Raw genomic sequence first — 20,163 nt, forward strand, 5'->3', positions numbered from 1 at the left:
TCTGCCCCACTACCCCTGGTGGGGCCTGTGGACCATCCCAGCCCCTTCCGCTGTCAGCCAGGGTCTGAGGTCTTGGGGTGGGAGCTGTCCTGGGTCCCAGTTCTTCAAGTCTGGCCTCTGGCGGGGAGGGAGGGTTGGGGGCACACTCTGTCAAGATGATCCTTGGGACGCAGAAGGCCCTGGGACCTGGGGCAGCCTGCGGGGAGAAGGAAGATGAGGAAAAGTGTGATTCCTACAACCAAACCCCAAGCTAAAATGGGGGTTACAGTTAGGTGAGCCTAGCCCCTTTCTTTTACAGATGGGGAAACTGAGGCAGGGAGGGTCCTGACAGAGGCTACCCAGTAAGTTGGAGGCAAAATTGGGACCAGAATTCAGGTCTTTCCCACCATACCCTATGGCCTCCTACTTTCCAGTAAAGGTGCCGATTTGGCCAGGGCAGGCACATGTTTACTTTACACCACCCATGTGAGCCTCTGGGAGCCGGGCTCAGGGTTGCTCCCATGAGTGTGCCCATCTGTGCAATGACTCAACACCAAGGTGGGGCTGGTGGAGGATGAAGTGAGCTCGCTGGGCATGTTGTGAGTGCTTCATAAATATTAGCTATTCGTTGAAATGAATGGAATGGCCGAGACCTTTGGCCCCATGTGGGCAGAGACGACATGTCAGTCTCTGGCATCTCAAACCAGAGACTTCTGGTCTACCCCAACTTTGTGTGCTCTCCCCAAGAGCTTCACAGCTAGAAGGGGTGGGGCTTGCCCCCTGCCAAATCCTCTGTGGCACACACACTCGGGCAAAGCTCCCTTGGGCACCTGCTCCGGTGCCAGCATCCCTGGCCCTGGCCTCGGTGAGGGCACAGAGGGAAGCCCCAAGTACCACTCCCCAATGTGAGTGAATCCTGGTCTAACTCTGAGCACCAGGCTTGTGCCAGGTGCCATCACATCCTTCCTCACCTTCAGTGCCTACCTTAACCTGTGAAGTGACTGCTGCTCTCACCAGGGCGAGGGAGGTTACACACTTCACCCAAGGCCACCCACCCACAGCTAGTTAGTGGCAGAGCCTGGATTTGAACCCAGATAGTCTGACTCCAAGGCCAGTGCTCCTTCCACTAAAGGGAGCTGTGGGGAGATGGGAGGGGGCAGCAGGGACCCCCAACCATCCCCTCCCAAAGGAACCCACCCAGTCTTGCCACCTGCTTACCTGGAAGTGGGGGGTGCTGACTGGGAAGGCAGAGAGGGCAACCTCACGTTCGCCTGGCTCCGTTGCCCGATGCTGCCGCAGGATGCAGAGGGTCGGCCAGGGGCAAAAGGCCTTGTCCACTGGGCCCCTCGGGATGGGCTCCCAGAGCCAGAAAGGGGCAGGTCTTGGATGGGAGGGGCCAAAGTGCCAAGGGCATGGCCAGCCCAGGAGGCGCCCCTTCCATACAGCTCATCCTAGAGGTTCCTCGCACTGCTGTGTGCCCATCCTCTGCCCAGCAGAAGGCACTGTCCACTATCTGATGCCCCTCTGCTCCTCCCCCGCCAGGAAACCAAAGCGCCAGCAGGCCTCCACCCAGGCCAGAAATCAGGTGGCCACCAGCACAGAGCCCGCTGTGGGCCAGGGAGCCCCAGATAGGGAGTGTGTGCACATGGGAGGCTCTCCTTCCCCAGAGCAGAGGCCCCCCTGCCTCAACCTGACCTGGCAGAGAGAGAGAGATTCCCAGACCTTCCCCCTCCCCTCCTCCCCAAGCACAGTCCCCAGGAGTAGGGTGCAGGCAGCAGGTTCACCCCCAAATTCCCAGGAAAGAATAAAGAGGAAATAAGTGCAGCAGGACAGCAGCAAGGACTGACGTTAGAGAGAAGGAAGAATTTCCCAATGCCAAAAGAACCAGCAGCCAAGGAATGGCATAGCTTTCTTCCATTCCAGGCTCTCTGTCCAAGAGAGCAACGTAGGCCCTGGGGCTAGTGAGGCTGTAGATGAGCCTACCCCTGTGGTGTCCTGGCCCCCAGTGCAAGGCATAGATTCTAGGGGAAAAACAGAGCCCCTCCCCGGCACAGGCAGCAGAGCAGCGAAGATGGAGGTGGGGGCTAGGCAAGGGCTCAGGACAAGGTCAGATTTTGAGTTGGACTCAAAGTCATCTTGTGAGCAAGATCCAAACTCCAATCTTGGCCACACTCAGCCTTCGGGCCAGACCTAAGCTCAGACTGCGGACCAGAACAAAATACTCAGGCCTCCATCAGCAAGCCTGTGAGAAAATGCAGACACGAGGGGCCACCAGACACCCAGGCTGCTGGAGTCTCAGGGAGCCCCCCAGCAGGCAGCGGGGAGGAAGGGTTATGCGCCTGTCCTTGGAATGGGGGAGGGGTGAGTCCCCATGTAATGCTGTGGCAGTGGCTGTGGCCATGGTGGGACTTGGGATGGTGACTGGCGTTTTAGCGGGTTAGCGTGGGAGGTGAGGAGAGGAAGCTGTGGGGGCACAGGCAGAGAGAGAGCTGTGAGAAGTGGGAGCAGCCCCGTTACCTTCCGTGTAGGGCCTGGGGCTGAGCCCCCGGGGGGGCCCAGGTCCTGGGGGGACAGCAAGGTGGGGATCAGCTGGCGGCGGGGCGTGGGGGGGAGGGAAGACACTGAGCTTCTCTCAAACACCTGGGGAGCAGAAGGTGGGGGCAGGTTTGGAGGAGGGGGCACCAGGGAGGATGGGAGTGCTGGCCTGTGGCCCCGGCACCCTTGGGGAGGGTGGCCTGGGATGGCATCGGCCCCCAGCCTCACCCCTTGGTCCCTTGCCATAGCCGCCAGCCCTCTCTGCCCTCATCTGGTCACCTCAGAGCCCTGGTAGTCCAGTCTCCCGCACTGGGGCTGGGGGTGGCTGAGAACGCTTGAGTGTGGTGACTGACACCTCTGGGAGAGTCGAGGCATGGGGCATGAGAGTCTCAGAGCTCTGGCCTCAGAATACTCAAGTATGGGGGTCTCAAGCATGAGCTGATCTCGGAACACTGGGGGATGGGGGTCTCCAAACTCGGTGATCTCAGAATCTTCGGATATGGGACTTTCAGAGTGCAGGAGGTCTGGGGATACTTGGGGGGACTCACAGACTACAATTAAAAAACTCAAACCTGCAAGGAGAGGACTTTAGACCCCTACCCCTCATTTCACAGTGGAGAAGAAATGGAGGCAAAAGGCTGGGGTCTGAACAGCCAGCGCTCCACAGGGAGCCCGAGAGCCCATCTTCTGCCTCATCCTGTCACCTGGCCTGGGGGCAGCCTGGGAGGGAAGGGGGCCTGGCTGAGACCTTGGGGGCCAGGTATGCCCTGACCTACCTCTAGCTCTGCGATGATGCGATCCTCGTCATCCTCGTCCTTGATGGCCGAGGCCATGATGGGTGGTGTGGAGGCTGGGCGGGCCACCTCAGACACAGCCCGGCGCAGCTTCACCTGGGGCTTCTGCACCTCCAGCTCCTCAGACTCGGCCTTCTGCAAGGCCCGGGACTCCTGTCAAGGCCAGGCTCTGCCCCGCTTCAGCACCAGCTCACCTCCCAGGTGAGCTCCCCCATCCACCCCAGCTTCTCGTCTGCTACTTCTGCTGCTACACCCCTGCCAGGGTGTCCCTCAACGGACAGGAGCCTGGCATGGAATTAAGGCAAATACACATACCTAGAATCCCAAACTAGCAGGACAAAGTCGCTACCGGCCACTCCCTCTTTCCTTCCATGTTCTCTGAGAAAGGGGTCTCTTTCCCACCCCAGAGGGTCTCCAGAAGTCATCTGAGGCTTCATCCTAACTCAGTCCCCTGGCCCTCTGTCTGAGGTGGGAGTGGTACCTTGATGAAGGCCGAGTCCTTCTTGCTGGTGACCACCACCTCTCCGGTGCGTGTGGTGGTCAGGCCGTGGGAGGAGGGGAAGCTCCGGCGGGGAGGGGGCGGTGGGGGCGACTTTGAGGGCTTCTCCGTGCGGTATCGGGGCACTGTCAACTCATCTGCAGGCACCAAGGGGCTGGGGGTCAGCAGGCCTGCAACCTTGGAGTCAGTGTACTACATCTAACTTGAAGGGGATAAACCTTGCTTCTTCCTCCAGGGAGGACCAGGAGGAGGTGAGAGGAAAGCCTGGGGGCAAGAACACAGGGCCCCTCCTTCTCTTACCTCCTCCTGCACACAAGCCCCATGCCCTGTCCCTCTCCTGACAGCACTCTTGCTACTTCAAGTGTGGTCTGTGGACCAGCAGCACTGGCAGCGCCTGGAAGCTTGTCAGAACTGCAGCTCAGGCCCCACCTCTGGGCAACTAAACCAGAATCTGGTTGAACAAATCCTGGGGTGACGGACACACATTCAAGTTAGAGAGGCGCTGCTCTAACCACCTCCTTCCCACTGCCCCTCACCCTTGCCTCGGCTCAGCTCTCCATCTCTCCTCCAGGGATCCTGGCCCCTCCCACTAGGCTCTCCTCTCCCCCAATTTGTCCTCCAGCCCTGTTTCCAGGGTAACCTGCAGAGAGGTCACTCTAACCATTCCCCTGCCTTTGATCTTGCAGTGGCTCCCCATCACCCCAAACCACGTCCAAGCTCCTTAGGCCAGCACCTCTGCACCTGCCAAGCTTTCAGCCTCAGCTCTGCTTGCTGCTCCCCAGGTTGGACCCTGTTCAGGCCATGCCACACACACACCTCCAGGCGTTTGCACACGCTGTTCCCTCACCCTGGAGTACCCTCTCTCACTGGCTAGGGAAGTGCCCACTCATTTGCAAGACTTCAGTGAAAAGTCACCTCTTTAGGGAAGCCTTCCTGCCGTCCTAGGGCCTCCGCCAGGACTGCACAGTACTGGCATTCACCTCTGCTATTACATTTAGCTCCTGCATTCTATTTCTGGTTTACATACTAGGCATGGCCTGGCACAGATTTCTTAATCATTTTGAGCCTATGTCCTCCTCTGTAAAATGGGAATAACTACCGTATCTGCCTCCTGAGCTTGTTATTAAATTATAAGGATGAGGCCAGGCGTGGTGGCTCAAGCCTGTAATCCCAGCACTTTGGGAGGCCAAGGTTGGCGGATCATGAGGTCAGGAGATCGAGACCATCTTGGCTAACACGGTGAGACCCCATCTCTACTAAAAATACAAAAAAAATTAGCTGGGCATGGTGCAGGCGCCTGTAGTCCCAGCTACTTGGGAGGCTGAGGGAGGAGAATGGCGAGAACCCGGGAGGCGGAGCTTGTAGTGAGCCGAGATCGCGCCACTGCACTCCAGCCTGGGCGACAGAGACAGACTCCGTCTCAAAAAAAATAAATAAATAAAAAATAAAAAATAAAAATAAAATTATAAGGATGACTACATTAAAAGCAATGGAACAGTTCTTATCACAGAGTAAGTGCTTGATAAACACAAATGTCAGTGTTATTCCCCCCACTAAATTTTGAGCTCTTTGAAAGCAAGCCCTGTCTTATTTCCATATCTCCAGCACCTAGCACATAGTAGGTGCTTAACAAATATGCATTGCAGGAATGAATAAAATGAAGGAATGATGACTGCCACTTCTGGTCTGGATTTCTGCCACTCCCAGGACCGTGACTCAGGCTGGGAACCATGGGAACTGTGTCAGTATCAGCAGTATCAGCGCTCAACCCGCCCTCAACACAGCCTGGTTCGCGGCATGCGCCCAGCCAAGTCATGGAGGCGGATGACTCTGCCTGGACTTGCTCCCTGCCTGGTCCTCTCAGTGGCTCCCTTCCCAGGACAGTGGGAAATGCCGGGATGGAGTCCAGCTCGCCCTGTCCTTCTGGGTCCCAGTCTCCCTTTAGTGGCGGCTGATGTCTCAGGGCCTCCCTTGTCTGGCAGCCCAACCACAATGATCTTGAGACCCCAGTGCCTTCCCCATCAGCCTGAGCTCCTGAGGAGGGCACTCCCCCATGCTGGGCTCCTCACCAGCCCTACTACTCCCCATACCTGAGCCCCTCCTCCCACTGGGCTCCGTTCGGGGGGCTGCCTTCTGGCCATGGGGGGCCTTGGGGAGCTTGTGATCTGGAGTGGGGCCCGGGCCTGGATGGGCCTTGCTGGCACAGTCCAGGTCAGGGATGGCCTTGAGCAGCTCTGCCTGTGTCTCTTCCAGCAGCCGGTTGATGTCCTTGGCACTGTACTGGGTCAGGGCTGCCCGCTTCTCCTCCCAGTCTCGCTCTGCAGCCTTAAGAGGGAGCCAGGAGTCAGGACCCAGGTAGCTCTCCTGCTCCAGGATCTCTGGGGCCTCAGCCTCCTCCCCCAAGCCACACAGGCAAGGAATAGAAAATGAAGCCTCATATTTGATCCCACCTCCAGGAAGACCCTTCGACTTCTCGTGGGTATCACATGGCATCCCCATGGATAGGAATGCCACCCTCATTATATATTACATTCGTGATAAACTTAGATCTATTTCTGGGCATTCTATTGTTTCACTGACTACATAGTCTATTCTTGGGCAAACATCATACTGCTTTGATTATTGTAGCTTTATAATATGCTTTCTGTCTAGGAGGGCTAATGTTACCCTCATTACGCTTCTTAGACTTCCATTAGGGCACTGACCCTCCTCCCCCAAGGAAAAAGACCCACAGGATTGGCACTCCCCACTCTAGGAAGGATGGTTGTAGAATGTGTGAACCTGGCTCATGGCCCCACCCACAATCCCTGGCCCCAGCACCTCGACAGACACAGCTTTGTCCACGCTTCTCTTGCCAGGAGTGTCCAGGCCTTTGGTGGGGTTGCCCCCCTTGGGGGTAAGAGAGGCCCCTTCAGCTGGCCCGCTCAGCTCATGCAGGTTCAGCGGGGGGCTGGGGGGTGGCATTTCGAAGTCCACGCTCTTGTTGAAGTCAGTCTCTGCCGTCACCTTCTTGGGGGACTGACTCAGGAGATTGTTGGGGGGTGGCCACACACCCTCATCCACTTGCCTGGGGTTGGGAGAGTTGGGAGCAGCTGTGAGGCCAGCAGGTGGAGACCCTTCTGCAGGAAGGCTGCCCTGAGGGAGGTGGGGTGGGAGGCAGGCTCTGGGATGCTGCAGGAGAGGTGGGAGGGCCTGGGGAGGAGTGACTGCCCCTGGTATAAGAGGAAGCCAGGTCTACAGCATGCAGGGGTCACAGGGCAGAGCTGAAGTGCCAGTCCAGTGAGCATGCCAGTGACCTTTGGGGGAGTTGGGGTAAGGGTTCAGTCTGACCTATGGGTCTGGGCCCGGTGTGTGACCCCATGGGAAATCAGAGGTCAGGGACAGAATGACCTTCGGATCTGGGCCAGCGTGTCTGTGACCCCGCGGCAGCGCTTGAGGAGCCCATCCAGGCGCTGGGGCTCCTCCTTCAGGAACTTCACCGCCTCCACCTCCACGCGCAGCACCACCCGCATCTTGCTCTGCAGGCCGGGGAAGTGAGCTGAGGAGACAGGAAGGCGTGAGCTGGGGCCAGAGGGAGCACCACAGACTGGGAGGAGAGGATGGTGGCTGGAGTATGGCAGACTCCCCCACCCTGAACAACGTGCTGCATTCGCAGGCCCCAGACCCACCCTTGAGCTCTGTCAGCGTCTCCCCGAGCTGCTTCAGCACCAGTGCCTTCTCCTCCAGCTCAGGGCCGGGCACCAGCCGGTGGTTGTGGGACATATCCCTCTGGATCTTCTCCACCGATTTCTCCAGGTCACTGCAGCCACAGAGAGACCCTTTCAGCCCTTTTGGCCTGAGATGCCAGCCCAGCCCCCTGAAATTGGGCAGCTGGAAAGAAATCAGGCCACCAGTTGGATCAAAAGTAAAAGCAGGAGGCTGGGCGCGGTGGCTCACACCCGTAATCCCAGTACTTTGGGAGCCTGAGGCAGGCGGATCACTTGAGCCCAGGAATTCAAGACCAGCCTGGACAACATAGGGAGACCTCATTGCTACAAAAAAAATAAAATAATTAGCTGGATGTATTGGCAGGTGCCTGTAGTCCCAGCTACTCGGGAGGCTAAGGCAGGGGGATCACTTGAGCCCAGGAGGTTGAGGCTGCAGTGAGCCGTGATCGTGCCACTGCACTGTAGCCTGAGTGACAGAGGGAGACCTTGTCTCAAAAGCAAACAAACATAAAAGCCAGCCATCAGGCCACATACTCAAGTAAAATCTGCAATGCCAAATCTCAGAGATGAGGAGACTTCAGAAGCACTCCCTAAGAGGTGCCCTGCACCATCTGCCCCCTTGGAAGCTCTGACCCTCAGCAATATCTGCCCGAGTATCTCTCATTGTAACTTGCATCCCCTGATTCTATTCTGCCAAGGAAGCAGAGAGAACTTAGTTGCCTTTCAAAGAACCAGAGGCAGAGCACGTGCCCCCGGGGAGGTCTCTTGTCTCGGGGGAAACTGCCATGTCCATTGCCCTTCTCTCAAATGATCCAGCCACATAGCCTCTTTCCTGAGAGCCAAAGCTGCTTTAGATTTTCAGCTCCTATATGCTGAACTTGTGTCATTTGAGACCCTACATTCTTCTAAAATGTAAATCAGATCAGGTCATCACTTGTGCCATTGAACGCTAAATGGATCCCATCATCCTGAGGCTAACATCCGAACTTTTCAATGCAGCCAAGAAGGGCAGGAAGGTGCTAGTTGAAAACTTGTTTCTAGAGTCAGACTGATCCAAGCTCCAATCCTAGCTCTGCCCTTGCCAGAGGAGAGATTTTGGGCAAGTTACCTAATATCTCTGAACTTCAACCTCCTCGTCCAAAAAATAGGGATGGTAAGAGTTCCCTGCTAGGCGTGGTGGTTCAAGCCTATAACCCCAGCACTTTGGGAGGCCGAGGCGGGCTGATCACCTGAGGTCAGGGGTTCGAGACCAACTGGCCAATATGGCGAAACCCTGTCTTTACTAAATATACAAAAATTTGCCGGCCATGGTGGCATGCGGCTGTAATCCCAGCTACTTGGGAGGCTGAGGCAGGAGAATCGCTTGAACCCAGGAGGCGGAGGTTGCAGTGAGCCGAGATCGTGCCACTGCACTCCAGCCTGGGCAACACAGTGGGACTCTGTCTCAAAAAAAAAAAAAGAGTTCCCTCTTCATGGGGGCCATCAGGTGGATTGGATGAGCTAATGCAGACGGGAAAGCACGTGGCAAAGGGCTCAGTGCCTGGGAGCTGCTCTTGTTTTCCGTGCTGCTGTAACCCTCGTCCCATCTGGCTTCTGCTTAGAGCCCTTCAGACCTGCTCTGAGGTGCTACATGTGCTGTCCTCTCTGGCTCTTTATAATACTGTTTTCTCTGCCTAGAATATTCCATTCACCCATACACATACAGGCACACACACGTGCTAACTCCTACTGATCCTCAGGTCTCAATGGGAGGCTGTCCTCCAGCCCCTCCCCTTGCGGCTGTTGGGTCTGCTTCCTGCCCTCCAAACCGCTGAAGCTCCTGTTGGCTGGGTTGTGCAGCCTTCTGGACTACTAACCCCAGGCAGGCAAAGACTATGTCTTCCAGATTTATCTCCGGTTTCTAGCACCTGGCATGGTGCCTGGTGCAGAATAGACGTCTGGGAAATAATTGTGGAATGAATGAACAAGGGAGAGAAGGAACTGCTGCCCAGGTAGGTCATCTCAGTTCTGTACTTGAGTCGCTGACATCCCTGACCCACATGCGGGACTTTACATATATTCCTGTCAAATCCCATTGTTGGATTTCAGCTCAATCCAGGTGCAAACAACTTTTGAATTTCAGTTCTACCATCCAACAGATTTGCTCCCCCTTAAAGCTCTGTGTCATCAGCAAATCTTATCAGCATGCCTTACACATCTTCATCCAACTAGCAGGTGAAAAGACAGCCTGGGTTGAAGTCAAGGGCAAAAGCTTGTGACTCAGCAGCACTACCAGTTAAAGAGCTATCCTGTATTATGCACTTACTGTATGCCAGGTGCCACACTCAGGCCTTGGCTTTCATTACTTTAATTAATCCTCAAAACAAATCCTGGAGGTGGGAACAGTTATTATCTCCAGCTTATACACAGACTAACGGTGGCTCAGAGCCTAGACTACACATCCCAGCCTCCCTTGCAGTGATAAGTGGCCATTTAACTGAAGTCTTCCCAATGGAAGATGAGTGGAAGGGGTACATGCTGCTTCCAGACCTGGCCCACAAAAACCTCCCATGTAAGGTCCTCCATGCTCCTTTCTCCTTTTTCATTGGTTGGAAACTCTCTGGGTGATCTTGGAAAACACAAGTTGAAGACGGCAGAACCTCTATCAGCCTGGGTCCCTGCATGGAGAAGAGCCACCCGCCTAACCCACCCAATACTATTCCATGAGAAAGATATATTTATTACTTTTGAATTATTAAACAATTTGGGAGCTTATTTGTTATAGGAATTTACCCTAATTAATTAGCTATCCTAACTAAGACTCTGGCATTTAAAAAAAAAGGAAAAAAAAGATATTCAGATATTCAAAGAGATTAACTAGTTAGTTCAAGGTCATACAGCTATTTTGTGGCAAAGCAGGATCTACTCACATCTGACATCAGCCATTGGTTCTGCTGCATCTCATTTCCACATTAGACCAACATCAGCCACGCTGCCCCCAATCCATACACTGTCCTAGCCCAGCCCTCGCTCTACCACATGGGAAAGAACAACTCCCCTGCTCATATGTGTGACACCTGACTGGTCCAGACTGTGCCAGTTTTATAAAATGGTCACTCCCAAACATAACTCAGAGGGGGAAGACACTCTCATGTAAAGGACTCAAATAAGCCTTCAGGAGATAACAACACTGCTATTCTCAGGCAGGAGGGACTAGGCCTCCCTAAGCTCAACTGGCAACTTGATTTTCTGATCATCCAATCTGCCAAAGTTGGGGGGACTCTAACCTGGGAAAGCTCTGCAAATGAATCCCAGGCCAGCTAGTCTAGACACTGGATTAAAAAGTAGCTAGGCTTTCCAAACCCAGGTTTAGTCCTGGAGGGGTCAAGAGGGGAGAGTCAAAATGGAACCAGCTAAATAATTTATGGGGCCCAATGCAAAATGAAAATGTTACCTCTAGTTTAAAAATTATTAAGAATTTCAAGATGGCAACAGCAGAGCATTACACCAAGCATGGGGCCCTTCCGAGCATGGCGCTCTGAGTGACTGCACAGGTGGCATACCTACAAAGCTGGCCCTGGGTTAGGCGAAGGTGGATTACAGGACCTAAAAGGTCTCAGTCAGCAGCGGCTGCACCTAAAGGCAGTGCCCAGACAGACCTTAAGTGCTGGGCTAGATGGACAGGTGAGTGAGTCAAGCTGAATGAAACAGAACCAGTTTTAACTTCCAGCAAGTTGCCAGGAAAGAGGAAGTGGTATAGCAAATTGGAGCAAGAGTAAGTGTGCAGGAGCTATGGCCAGAGTGAGGCGGGGGAAGGGGGCTGCAGGGTTAAAGCCTGGGAAGGCTATGGGAGCTGGGTAGTGAGGGCCTTCATGGCCAGGTTGGAGCCCAGTATCTGCCCAACCCAGAAGAGGCAGGGGTCCCCTTTCAGGAGGATGGAGAATCCTGCCAGAAACGGTACTGCAGATCCCAAGCTCTCTGAGTAATGGGTTTGATAATGGGGCAGGGGGTGGGGAGTCTGTGTTCCTGGAGAACCAAGGCCCTCGGGGAGCCAAGGACCAAACACTTATAATGACGGTAGCATAAATCTCTCCTTTCGTATCTTCTGGCTCTGTGCTTTTAGATCTCCTTTAATTTCCCTTTAATGTCTCGGTAAAATTCCTTTTGAAAATTCCAACTCCCCTCCTCTGGGCTGAATGAAAAGGGACAAGGAAAGGATAGAAAATCTGGAGAAATGGAATTCCCTGGGTGAGGAGAGATGGCACCTGCCAGTCTGCTTGGAGATCTGGCTGGAGTCCTCACTAAGTTGTCACATCTAGAGTGATGGGGTGGCCCCTTACTCTATTTCAGCCACATGGTGTCATGGGAATTGTTGTCTTGGGCCTTGCTAAAATGCACATGTACCACTAGGCTATGTGGGCCCCAGGCTGAGGAGCAGCGACCCATCTCAAGGAACCCGTTGCAAGAGGCTCATTTATGACTTAGTGAGGAATCTGGGCTCCAAGGAGCAGCCTCTCCTGGCTCCCGGAGTCACTGGCCAGTACAACTCAACCCCTTGTTGAAAAGAGAGGTGAAAAACTTAATGCTGGGTACAGATGAGGACACTGGGGCACAGAGAGGGGCAGGAACTGCCCTGATCACTCAGCCTCTCAGTGCTGGCACTGGACTCCAGGTCCCCTAGTGCCCTGTGTCACCAAGAGAGGGCCCACAGGAAGGAGCAGGGCCTCTGTCTCAGATCCTTATCACTGGCAAGGGAAAGCAGGGTGGGGGTGCTCACTCCCTGAATGGACACTGAAAGGCAGCGTCTCCCTTCAAAGGTGCCAGACAATGGAATGGTTGGCCAGACACCCATTTGCTAAATTTGGATCAGAAGACTGTCTTCTGTTAACCCCTCCATGCCTAAGCATGCGGAGGCAGAGTGTTCGCGATTCCTCCTTCCTTCTGAAAACACTACAGCCCTGTTTCAGCTGCACTAGGAAGGAAGGTGGGTTTTCCTTGGCTATATCTGGACTCAGAGATCAGGGAATCGGATCTCCAATGATGGCTGGTCAGCGCCAGGCTGGAGCAGTGGCGGCACCTGAACGATGCACCTGAACTCACTACCCGAGGGTCACTTTGCACGGGTCACAGGCCAAAATGAAAGTAGGCAGAGGGCAGAGGGAAATCAGGCAGCTGGCCACATGACAGTGAAGCTGCAGGCCACAGGAAGCCTGAGTGTGGATCATTATGAAGCAAGACCATAGCAAAAGCAGGCATCAAGCCAGAAAAAAGAAATCAGGAATAATGCCATCCGGTCAAAGGTTTGTGGGTCACAGAGAAATCAGGCCAGAGGAGAATGAAATCAGGCTTCAGAACTGACCAACGCCACCTGTGACTCAGAGGGAAGGGAGCTGCGCCTCCCAGGGAAACCAGGTTGCGGGTCACTCCGGCCGCACCCGCACCCCTCCCTCCGCCGCGGGCCCAGCCTCACTTGAGCTGCTGGGTAATAAGCTCCTCGTCGTTGAGATAGCGCAGCCGCTCCTCTTCCACCAGGGTGCGCTGCCGCTGCAGCGGGTCCTCCTGCCGCCGCGCCGCCTCCGATACGCGCATGCTCAGCTCTGCCTCCGTGCGCTTCAGCAGCGCGCGCACCGACTCCTGGTTCTGTAGCTGAGGGACGCACGGACGGATGGACCCGGGTGGGGGGAGCGGAGGCGCGCGGCAGGGGAAGGGCCGGGAGAAGGCGGGTAGAGGACTGCCCAATCCAGGGCGGGGCTCTGCAGAAGAAGCGGCTGCTTGGCTCCGCCTCAGGCAGCAGCGAAGGGGTGGGATGGCGAAGGGCAGGGGCAGAGGGCTAAGTTCTGGGGAAGAACAGAGGCAGGAGGAGAACGGATGGGGATCGTGGAGAGGGGAGCGTTAAAATGGGTCATGCAAAGGGGCAGCTGCATGGCTGTGGCCGCGAGCAGGGGTGGTATTGCAGGGGGAGGAGAGCAAGGTTAAGTTCTGGGGAATATGAGGCAGGAGAAGGGGTTGGGAATATTTGCGGGACAGGGTGTAGCCCTATGTAGGTCCCTGCCGACAGTGCGGCCGCACGGCTATGGCTTCCATCATCCCGGAATGGGGACAGGACTGGAATGAAGGACTCAAGCGCTGGCATTTGCTACAGTTTCCATGGCTGGGACAGGAAGACTAAGTTAACGATCGATCCAACCCTGTTCCAAGCCTGAATGGCGGGGGTGGGCGAGATCTTATCCGTTGCCCAGATGGCAATTCTCTGTCCCCTCCCCAGCCTGTCTCTGCTAATTATCCTCACCTGACGGGCCCTGGGCCCGCTTGAGGAGCGGACACGGCGATGCCAAGCTCCTGACAGGTGGGACCATCTGCCAGGCAGGGCCGGGGAGACTGTCGGGGCTCAGGAGGGAGGAGCTGAGCGGACTTGGGGGAAGGGCTGTCGCTGACTCAGGGAAAGGGATGCAGGGCAGGAAGGAACTGGAACTGCCCCGAGGGATACTGACGAAGGAGGGGCTCAGTGGGTGACTGGGGCTCAGTGGGTGACTGGGGCTCCAGGAGGGCGATGGGGACTCAGGGAAGGAGAAGGAGGGCTCAATGAGGGGGTCACGGGCGAGGGGTAAGGCCTTGGTGAGGAAGTGGAGGTTCGGCGAGGGGGCGGAAGCTCAAGAAAGGGGAAGGGGAGAAAGGGTTCGGAGAGAGACAAGTGAGCGGCGAAGGACTCGGGCGTGGGAGCTCTGGGAAAAGGATGAGGTAGTAGGGGATGGGGCGGGACTTGCGGCAAGGGACTTCGACCAGTAGGTGGGCGTTGGTGGGGCGGGGCCCAGGACGGGGCCGTACCTGGAGCTTGCGCAACTGCTGGAGCTGGCCGCGCAAGTCACTGGCGCTGTTCTGCAGGCCTCGCAGGTGAAGCTGCATCTGCAGGCGGCTAACGGCGGTAGGCTGCCCTGCGGGGGTGCTGCTGGCCGAGGGCGGGGGCGGGCCGGACACCGGGGTGGCCCCGCTGCTCCGGCCGCCTGACCCACAGGCTGCAGAGGACCACGAGGATGGGAGAAAGTGAACAAACTGTGAGCCTGGGAAGGACTGGGCTGGGACAAGGTCCTCCCTACTTTCCGACCCCACACAGTAGCCAGAGAAGCCCGTGGCTCTACCTGCCCTAAGTGGTCAGCCCTAAGGGTGGGGATCAAAGTGCCAGGAAAAAGACCTCTTGGGCTAAGGCCAGTGATGTAGCTATTGCTTAATCCCCACTTTATAGATTAGAAAACAGGCTCGGAGAGAACAAGGATGGGGGAGGGGGAAGGTCACTCACGTGCTGAGGGGGTGGCTGCTCCATTGGAGCCTTCAATCTTCTCGCTGTGGCACAGGGAAAAAAGCCATCAGGGGGTCCAGGCCAGCCCCAGACCTTCAGAACTGGGTGCAACCTTGGATGTCATCTCCTCCAGCTCTCTGATCTCAGGATGGAGTCCCAGAGAAGGGAAGGGATTCACCCAGGGTCACCCAGTGAGACACTGGCAGAGCCGATGCCCATTTCCCCTTCCTCCTGCTCCACCCCTAGGCCCTGGCAGTGGTGTTGGCAGAGGGGCCTCACCTGGGGGTCTCAGGCTCAGAGCCTCGCAGTAAGGCGCTCTGCACCAGGCCTGTGAGGCTGGCAATCTGCTTCTCCATGGCCTCCATGCGCTCCCTGGGGAGGAAGGGGGTCTGGGCAACCTCGCCTCTGAGCATAGGGTCTCTCCTGCCCAGCCCCCCATTCCTAAGATTGGTAACCAGAAGAAACACCGTCCCATCCCTGGCTGCCGAAACACAGACAATGCAAAGGGCCCCAGTGCCTAAGGATCAAGCCCACAGCCTCCCATCTCACCTTTCACTCCCTCCCTAAAGGCTGCACGCTGATCTCTCCACGCCTGGCAATGCTTTCCCCTGCCTGCTCTGCCTTTCTCCTGACCCCCTCCCCAAACCATTCCACAGACCCCAGGAGCCCCAAGGAACCCCTCCTTCCATACCACCCAAGGGAAGTGGAGGTATGCTGAGTGTCTCCTCACTAGACTAGGACAGGAACTGGGTTTGCTCAGCTTGGCATTGACAGTACCCTGTGCAGTGCCTGCCACACAGGCCACGTAAGAGCTGTGTGAAGGCCAATGGCTTCTCTTCACCGCTCAGCAGCGCTGCCTGAGGATGCAGATTACCTACTGCCCTGGTTACCTCCTCCAGCCCTGCCCCCTTAGGAGGGGACTGAGCGATGGGCAGGGGCTCCTCAGCCTATACACTAGGTACCCGAATGTGCTCCTTTCCTCGTCACCATTTCTCAACAGCACCCTCCTCCCCAGTGGACTTCAGCTGTCCCGGTGCTGGACAGCTCTCACTGCTGCAAACTCTTAAACTGGAAAGCCACTAAAAGTGGTTCAGCCCCTCAATTTTACAGTTGAGGAAACCGAGGCTTAGAAAATGGATGCAAACCCAAGTCTCCAGAGTCCTCGTCTGGGGACCTCTCAACCACCCCCTCGAGTCTTGCGGATGGGAGGAAAATGGCAAGCTGGTCTCTCCAATGCCCTCCCTGCCACATCCAAGATGCTCTCTGGCGACCCTTCAAGACTACTGAAGGTCTCCAAAGGACTCCAGGATCTCAGTCCAGGACACACACCTGCCATGGACTCTGCCGTGAACCCTCTCCGCAGCGCACCCCTCACCCCCAGTCCCTGAGGCCTGGTTAACGTCCCTCACCTGGTCTCCGTGTCCTTGGCTGGCACTGGCGGCCCGAACCCAACCAGCGAGCGTTCCCCAGGCCCAGGGAAGAGCTCCGAAGGGGGAGCTCCGGCCGTCGAGGCGCTCCCCGCGCTGCGGGTCTTCCCTCCAGGACTCTCGGCAAAGACGGATGAGGAGCCCGAGTCCTTGCGGAAGGACTGGCGCACTGGCGAGCCGCGGCTGGGCGGCCCCGAGTAGGGGCTGTGCGGCGGCGGGGGACCTCCGGGGGGCGCTGCCACGTCGGCCAGCTTCTGCGGTGACGAAGGCGGCAGGCGGAAGCCGTAGCCGTCGCCGTACAGCGGGCCGCCGCCGCCCGCCGCCTTGTACAGGGAGTCCTCCAGATCGGACTGCAGCGCGGCGGCGGAGTAGGTGCTGAGCGAGCGCACCGAGCCGCGCTTGTAGAGGCCGCCGGCGCCCGGGTAGGCGAACGGGTCGCCGGCGGCCGCGGCCAGGCTCAGACGGCCCTCGTGCAGCAGCCCGTAGGGGTCAGCATAGAGGCCCTCGCCTTTCACCAGCACCATGCCGCCCGCCTTGCTCGCCAGGTCCTCGTCCGGCTTCACGTCGCGCCGCTCCAGGATGGCGCTGGGGCTGGGGCTGACGCCCTGGGCGGCCGGGGCGCCTCCCAGCCTCTCGGCCGCGTGGTGCACCGGGCTGCCGGCGTACGAGGGCGGGCGCCCCCCGGCGTACGATAGGCGCGAGCGCGACGGCGAACCGGACTGCAGCCCCGATGGCAGCCCCGACGGCAGCCCGGGCGGCGGCGAGCCGGACGCCAGGTGCGGCGCTGGCGACAGGTTGTTGAGACGCCGCGTGGGCGACGACTCCCGCGATGCGTACACCATCTCTCTCTGCGCAGAAGACAGCCCGGAACCCCAAGGGGCTGGTCACCAAGGACACCCCTGTCCCTTGCTTGAGGAGCCAGCATCTCCTCCCTGACGCTTAGGAAGTCCCTTCTGCTCTCTGCCCTCCCTCCATCCTGCTGCGTCTAAGGCCCCTTTCCTATCAGGGTTCCTAGCATGGAGGAAAAGGTGGCTGATGAAAAGGCACCAGAGGGGTAACCCTCAGCTCAGCTACCGTGAGGGGTGGGAAGTAGAAGGGGAAGGGGTGGCTCCGGCTCCTGAGAGAGGGCTTAGAATATTTGGAGACAAGTTAGCAAAATCCCGAGTGGACAGGCCCGGAATGGAGGGGAAAGTGGCAGGTGGGCAGGGGCTCTTCCCTAACCCCTCAGCCCCTATGCTGTCTTCTCCAAAGCTGGCCCTGGTTCCGGATGACAACTGCCCAGACCCTGCTCCCCTGGACACCATGTGCCCAGCCTCCCCAATACCCTGGGCATGCCCAGCCATACCCGGAGGTCCCCGTTGGTGAGATGTGAGCCAGGGAAGGCAGCGTAGAGGGGCTCCTTTCTGTAGATCTTGATAATACTGCGGTCCTGGATGTCCCTGGGAGAGGCGGGGGGACGGGGGTCACCACCCATCCCCCAGCTGTGCACAATGAGAAGGGGTGGGTACTCCAGGCCTAGAGAAGAGGGGTGGCCAGAGGCACTGGGAGCCTCAACTCTTTCCTAAATCCTTCGCTCAGGCTGCCTGCACACACGTCCAGCAGCCTCCACCCCGGCCTCTTCCTGGCCTCAGGCGCCATTTTCAAGTTAGCTCAAAGCAAAGGGAACCAGCAGGGGTGGACGATTTAGAGAGGGGGTGGGGCAGAGATGGCCGAGGAAGGGGGCGGGGCGGTAGGGCTCTGGGAGGGGAGGGGAAAGGCTGAGGTCGGGTCAGGAAGGAGCTGGGGAAGGGCTGGCGGGGTCCAGCACCCTGCAGAGGAGGAGCGTGGCGAAGCCCACCCGCATCCCCCCCGGTCCACGCCCACCGGACGTCCTCCAGCTCGTAGAAGACGTTGCGAGCCTCGTCTTTGATGAGGATGGCGGTATTGGGCGACTTAAGCATGCCCATGGTGAGCTTCTGCGGGAACATGTGCGCGATGAGTGCGTGCAGCGTGTCCAGGCTGCTGACCTCGTGCGTGATGTGCACGCGCCGAGTCTCCTCCCCGAACTGCAGGAACAGCACCCCTGCGAAGGAGACGCCGCCTTCGCTGTCACTGCTGCCGTCTCCACGCCGCCCTCCAGGAGAGCGCAGGGAGCTTTCCGGAGCTGCGCCAGCCCCGCAGCGGCAGGGTCTGAGGCTAGACGCCGCCCCCGAGTGCAGGTGCACCCAGGCACCTCTCATGCTGCCGGCGGGGGCGCCAGGCCGGGTCTCCAGCCTCTCAAGGTACCCACTGGACTCCAGGCAGTTGGAGGAACTTGGACAAGGAAATGGAAGTGGGGGCAGAGCAGGTGGGGCGGAAACTGAGGGGAAGTGAGCTGAGGGAGACAGAGGTTGGAGAGAGTTAGAGAAGGGAGATGGGAGAGAAGGGAGGGATGAAAGAAAGGGACAGAAAAGGAAGCAGGAGGGAGAGAGGAGGCTTGGAGGAAAAGGGGTCGGGTGGGGATGCTGAGGGCGAGAGAGAGATGGAGAGAGCTGGGGTTGCTTGGGGAGAAGGGGCTGTGGGAAAGAGAGCAGAGCTTGAGGCGAGCTGGCGTGCTGTAGGGGAGGAGGGGGCTCCAGGGAGTGTAGAGCAGAGGGAGGAGCCTGTGCCGGGAGGGAGGGTGGACTGGGCGGGCAGTACCTGGGGAGCGCAGCTTGGTCTGGCTGGCCGAGCGGGAGAGAGGCAGGCTCTGTCGGAAGCGGTTCATCCTGCTGAAGCCCAGGGGCAGCTCGGCCTCCGACATGGTCTCCAGCGACTCGGCCGAGGCGTACGACAGCTTTGCCGCTTGGTCTGCCAGCCCGGGCTGGGCTCCCTGAGTGTGGCGTGAGCTGCGGGTCTGCAGGGGCCGGGCAGGGTGAGAGGAACCAAGGATGAGCACCCCCCCTTTGCTTGTCACTGCCCATATCCAAGCCTGGGAAGGTCCTGCCAGCCAGCGACACCCACACAGATCACAGACTCCTGGCATGGCCACAAGAGTTCCCCAGTCTCTCCTGGCCTTGGCCTCCCTGGGACACCGGGCGGGTAAGGAATGGGCAAAGGACCCAGGCACCCTGGGAAGCCAGACAAGAGGCCATGTGAGCGGGAGCCATGGGCACGGCTGCTATTTCAGGCTTCCGAAGAACAACAACACAAATTTGTCACCGAGGTGAGCAGCAGAATCGTGGAGCAAATTGGGGCATTAGTTCCAGACGTTAATTAAGTGGCAGGTTTGTGAGCGGAGAATTTATTCTTCATGGAGTTCAGAGGGTGGGGGTGGGGGTGGGGGCGGGAAGCAGGGCCCAGGGAGAAAGCAAAGAGAGCTGGGACCCCATGATCCCAGCTTTGAGGGGATGCGGACCCTGACAGAGCTGGACACAGGGAATGTGCCTGATTTAGGGTGACTGAGAAAACTATCCCAAACTCCTCAAAGCCAGCTGGACCTGGATTTGAGACGACCTGCCCAGTGCCCACAATGCACATGTTAAGTCTGATGTGACACACATGCGCACATGACACATGTGCCAGGCCTCAGCCCCTCCTTGCAAGGCACATGCTGCCACACAGCCAGCCAGCCTCCCCCAGGAGCCTCTGAGTGATGGCAGCCACTTCTCTGAAGCTGTAGCTGAGGCTGATATCTGGCTGGGGGTAGGGAAGGATGTCACAGGACAGCTTGATGGCTCTCTCTGTGGGGGAGGGGGAGTCAGGATGATTCCAACCATACTTAAAAGCCTACTTTTGGCTGAAACCTGGGGATGTCACTCAGGGCCACAGCCCCTGACATTCTGCCCTAGTCCCTGGGCAAGAAATCTGGTTGTTGTACAGAAGCTGGTACAAGGAGTGAGATAATGAATCCGATCTACATCATTCCATGTTATGTGTATTATATACATATATGTATTACATATACATATACTGTCAAGAAATAATCATGTTGCCCAATTTTTTTTTTGTA

General features: G+C 57.5%; 1 protein-coding gene across 11 annotated transcripts in view; it reads right to left on the reverse strand.

Annotated features, from left to right (window-relative positions):
• The window catches only part of SRCIN1 (SRC kinase signaling inhibitor 1), a 75,533-nt gene that overhangs the window by 15,895 nt on the left and 39,475 nt on the right, over positions 1 to 20,163 (reverse strand). For 6 of the 11 annotated variants that reach the window (XM_063718172.1, XM_063718171.1, XM_063718169.1 and 3 more), the window contains 15 exons: positions 18,873 to 19,068; positions 18,078 to 18,276; positions 17,560 to 17,653; positions 16,197 to 17,062; positions 15,067 to 15,210; positions 14,788 to 14,831; positions 14,319 to 14,506; positions 12,964 to 13,139; positions 7,476 to 7,606; positions 7,198 to 7,345; positions 6,628 to 6,874; positions 5,898 to 6,132; positions 3,790 to 3,944; positions 3,291 to 3,443; positions 2,497 to 2,619 (listed from right to left, as the gene is read on the reverse strand). In XM_063718172.1, the coding sequence (XP_063574242.1) occupies positions 2,497 to 2,619; positions 3,291 to 3,443; positions 3,790 to 3,944; positions 5,898 to 6,132; positions 6,628 to 6,874; positions 7,198 to 7,345; positions 7,476 to 7,606; positions 12,964 to 13,139; positions 14,319 to 14,506; positions 14,788 to 14,831; positions 15,067 to 15,210; positions 16,197 to 17,062; positions 17,560 to 17,653; positions 18,078 to 18,276; positions 18,873 to 19,068 (3,099 nt within the window). Of the gene's footprint in view, positions 1 to 2,496; positions 2,620 to 3,290; positions 3,444 to 3,789; positions 3,945 to 5,897; positions 6,133 to 6,157; positions 6,875 to 7,197; positions 7,346 to 7,475; positions 7,607 to 12,963; positions 13,140 to 14,318; positions 14,507 to 14,787; positions 14,832 to 15,066; positions 15,211 to 16,196; positions 17,063 to 17,559; positions 17,654 to 18,077; positions 18,277 to 18,872; positions 19,069 to 20,163 lie in introns of those variants that run through there. The other 5 variants (XM_054546318.2, XM_054546321.2, XM_063718170.1 and 2 more) reach the window with 4 other exon arrangements.

Source organism: Pongo abelii, chromosome 19 (assembly GCF_028885655.2).
Source record: "Pongo abelii isolate AG06213 chromosome 19, NHGRI_mPonAbe1-v2.0_pri, whole genome shotgun sequence".
Taxonomy (NCBI): domain Eukaryota; kingdom Metazoa; phylum Chordata; class Mammalia; order Primates; family Hominidae; genus Pongo; species Pongo abelii.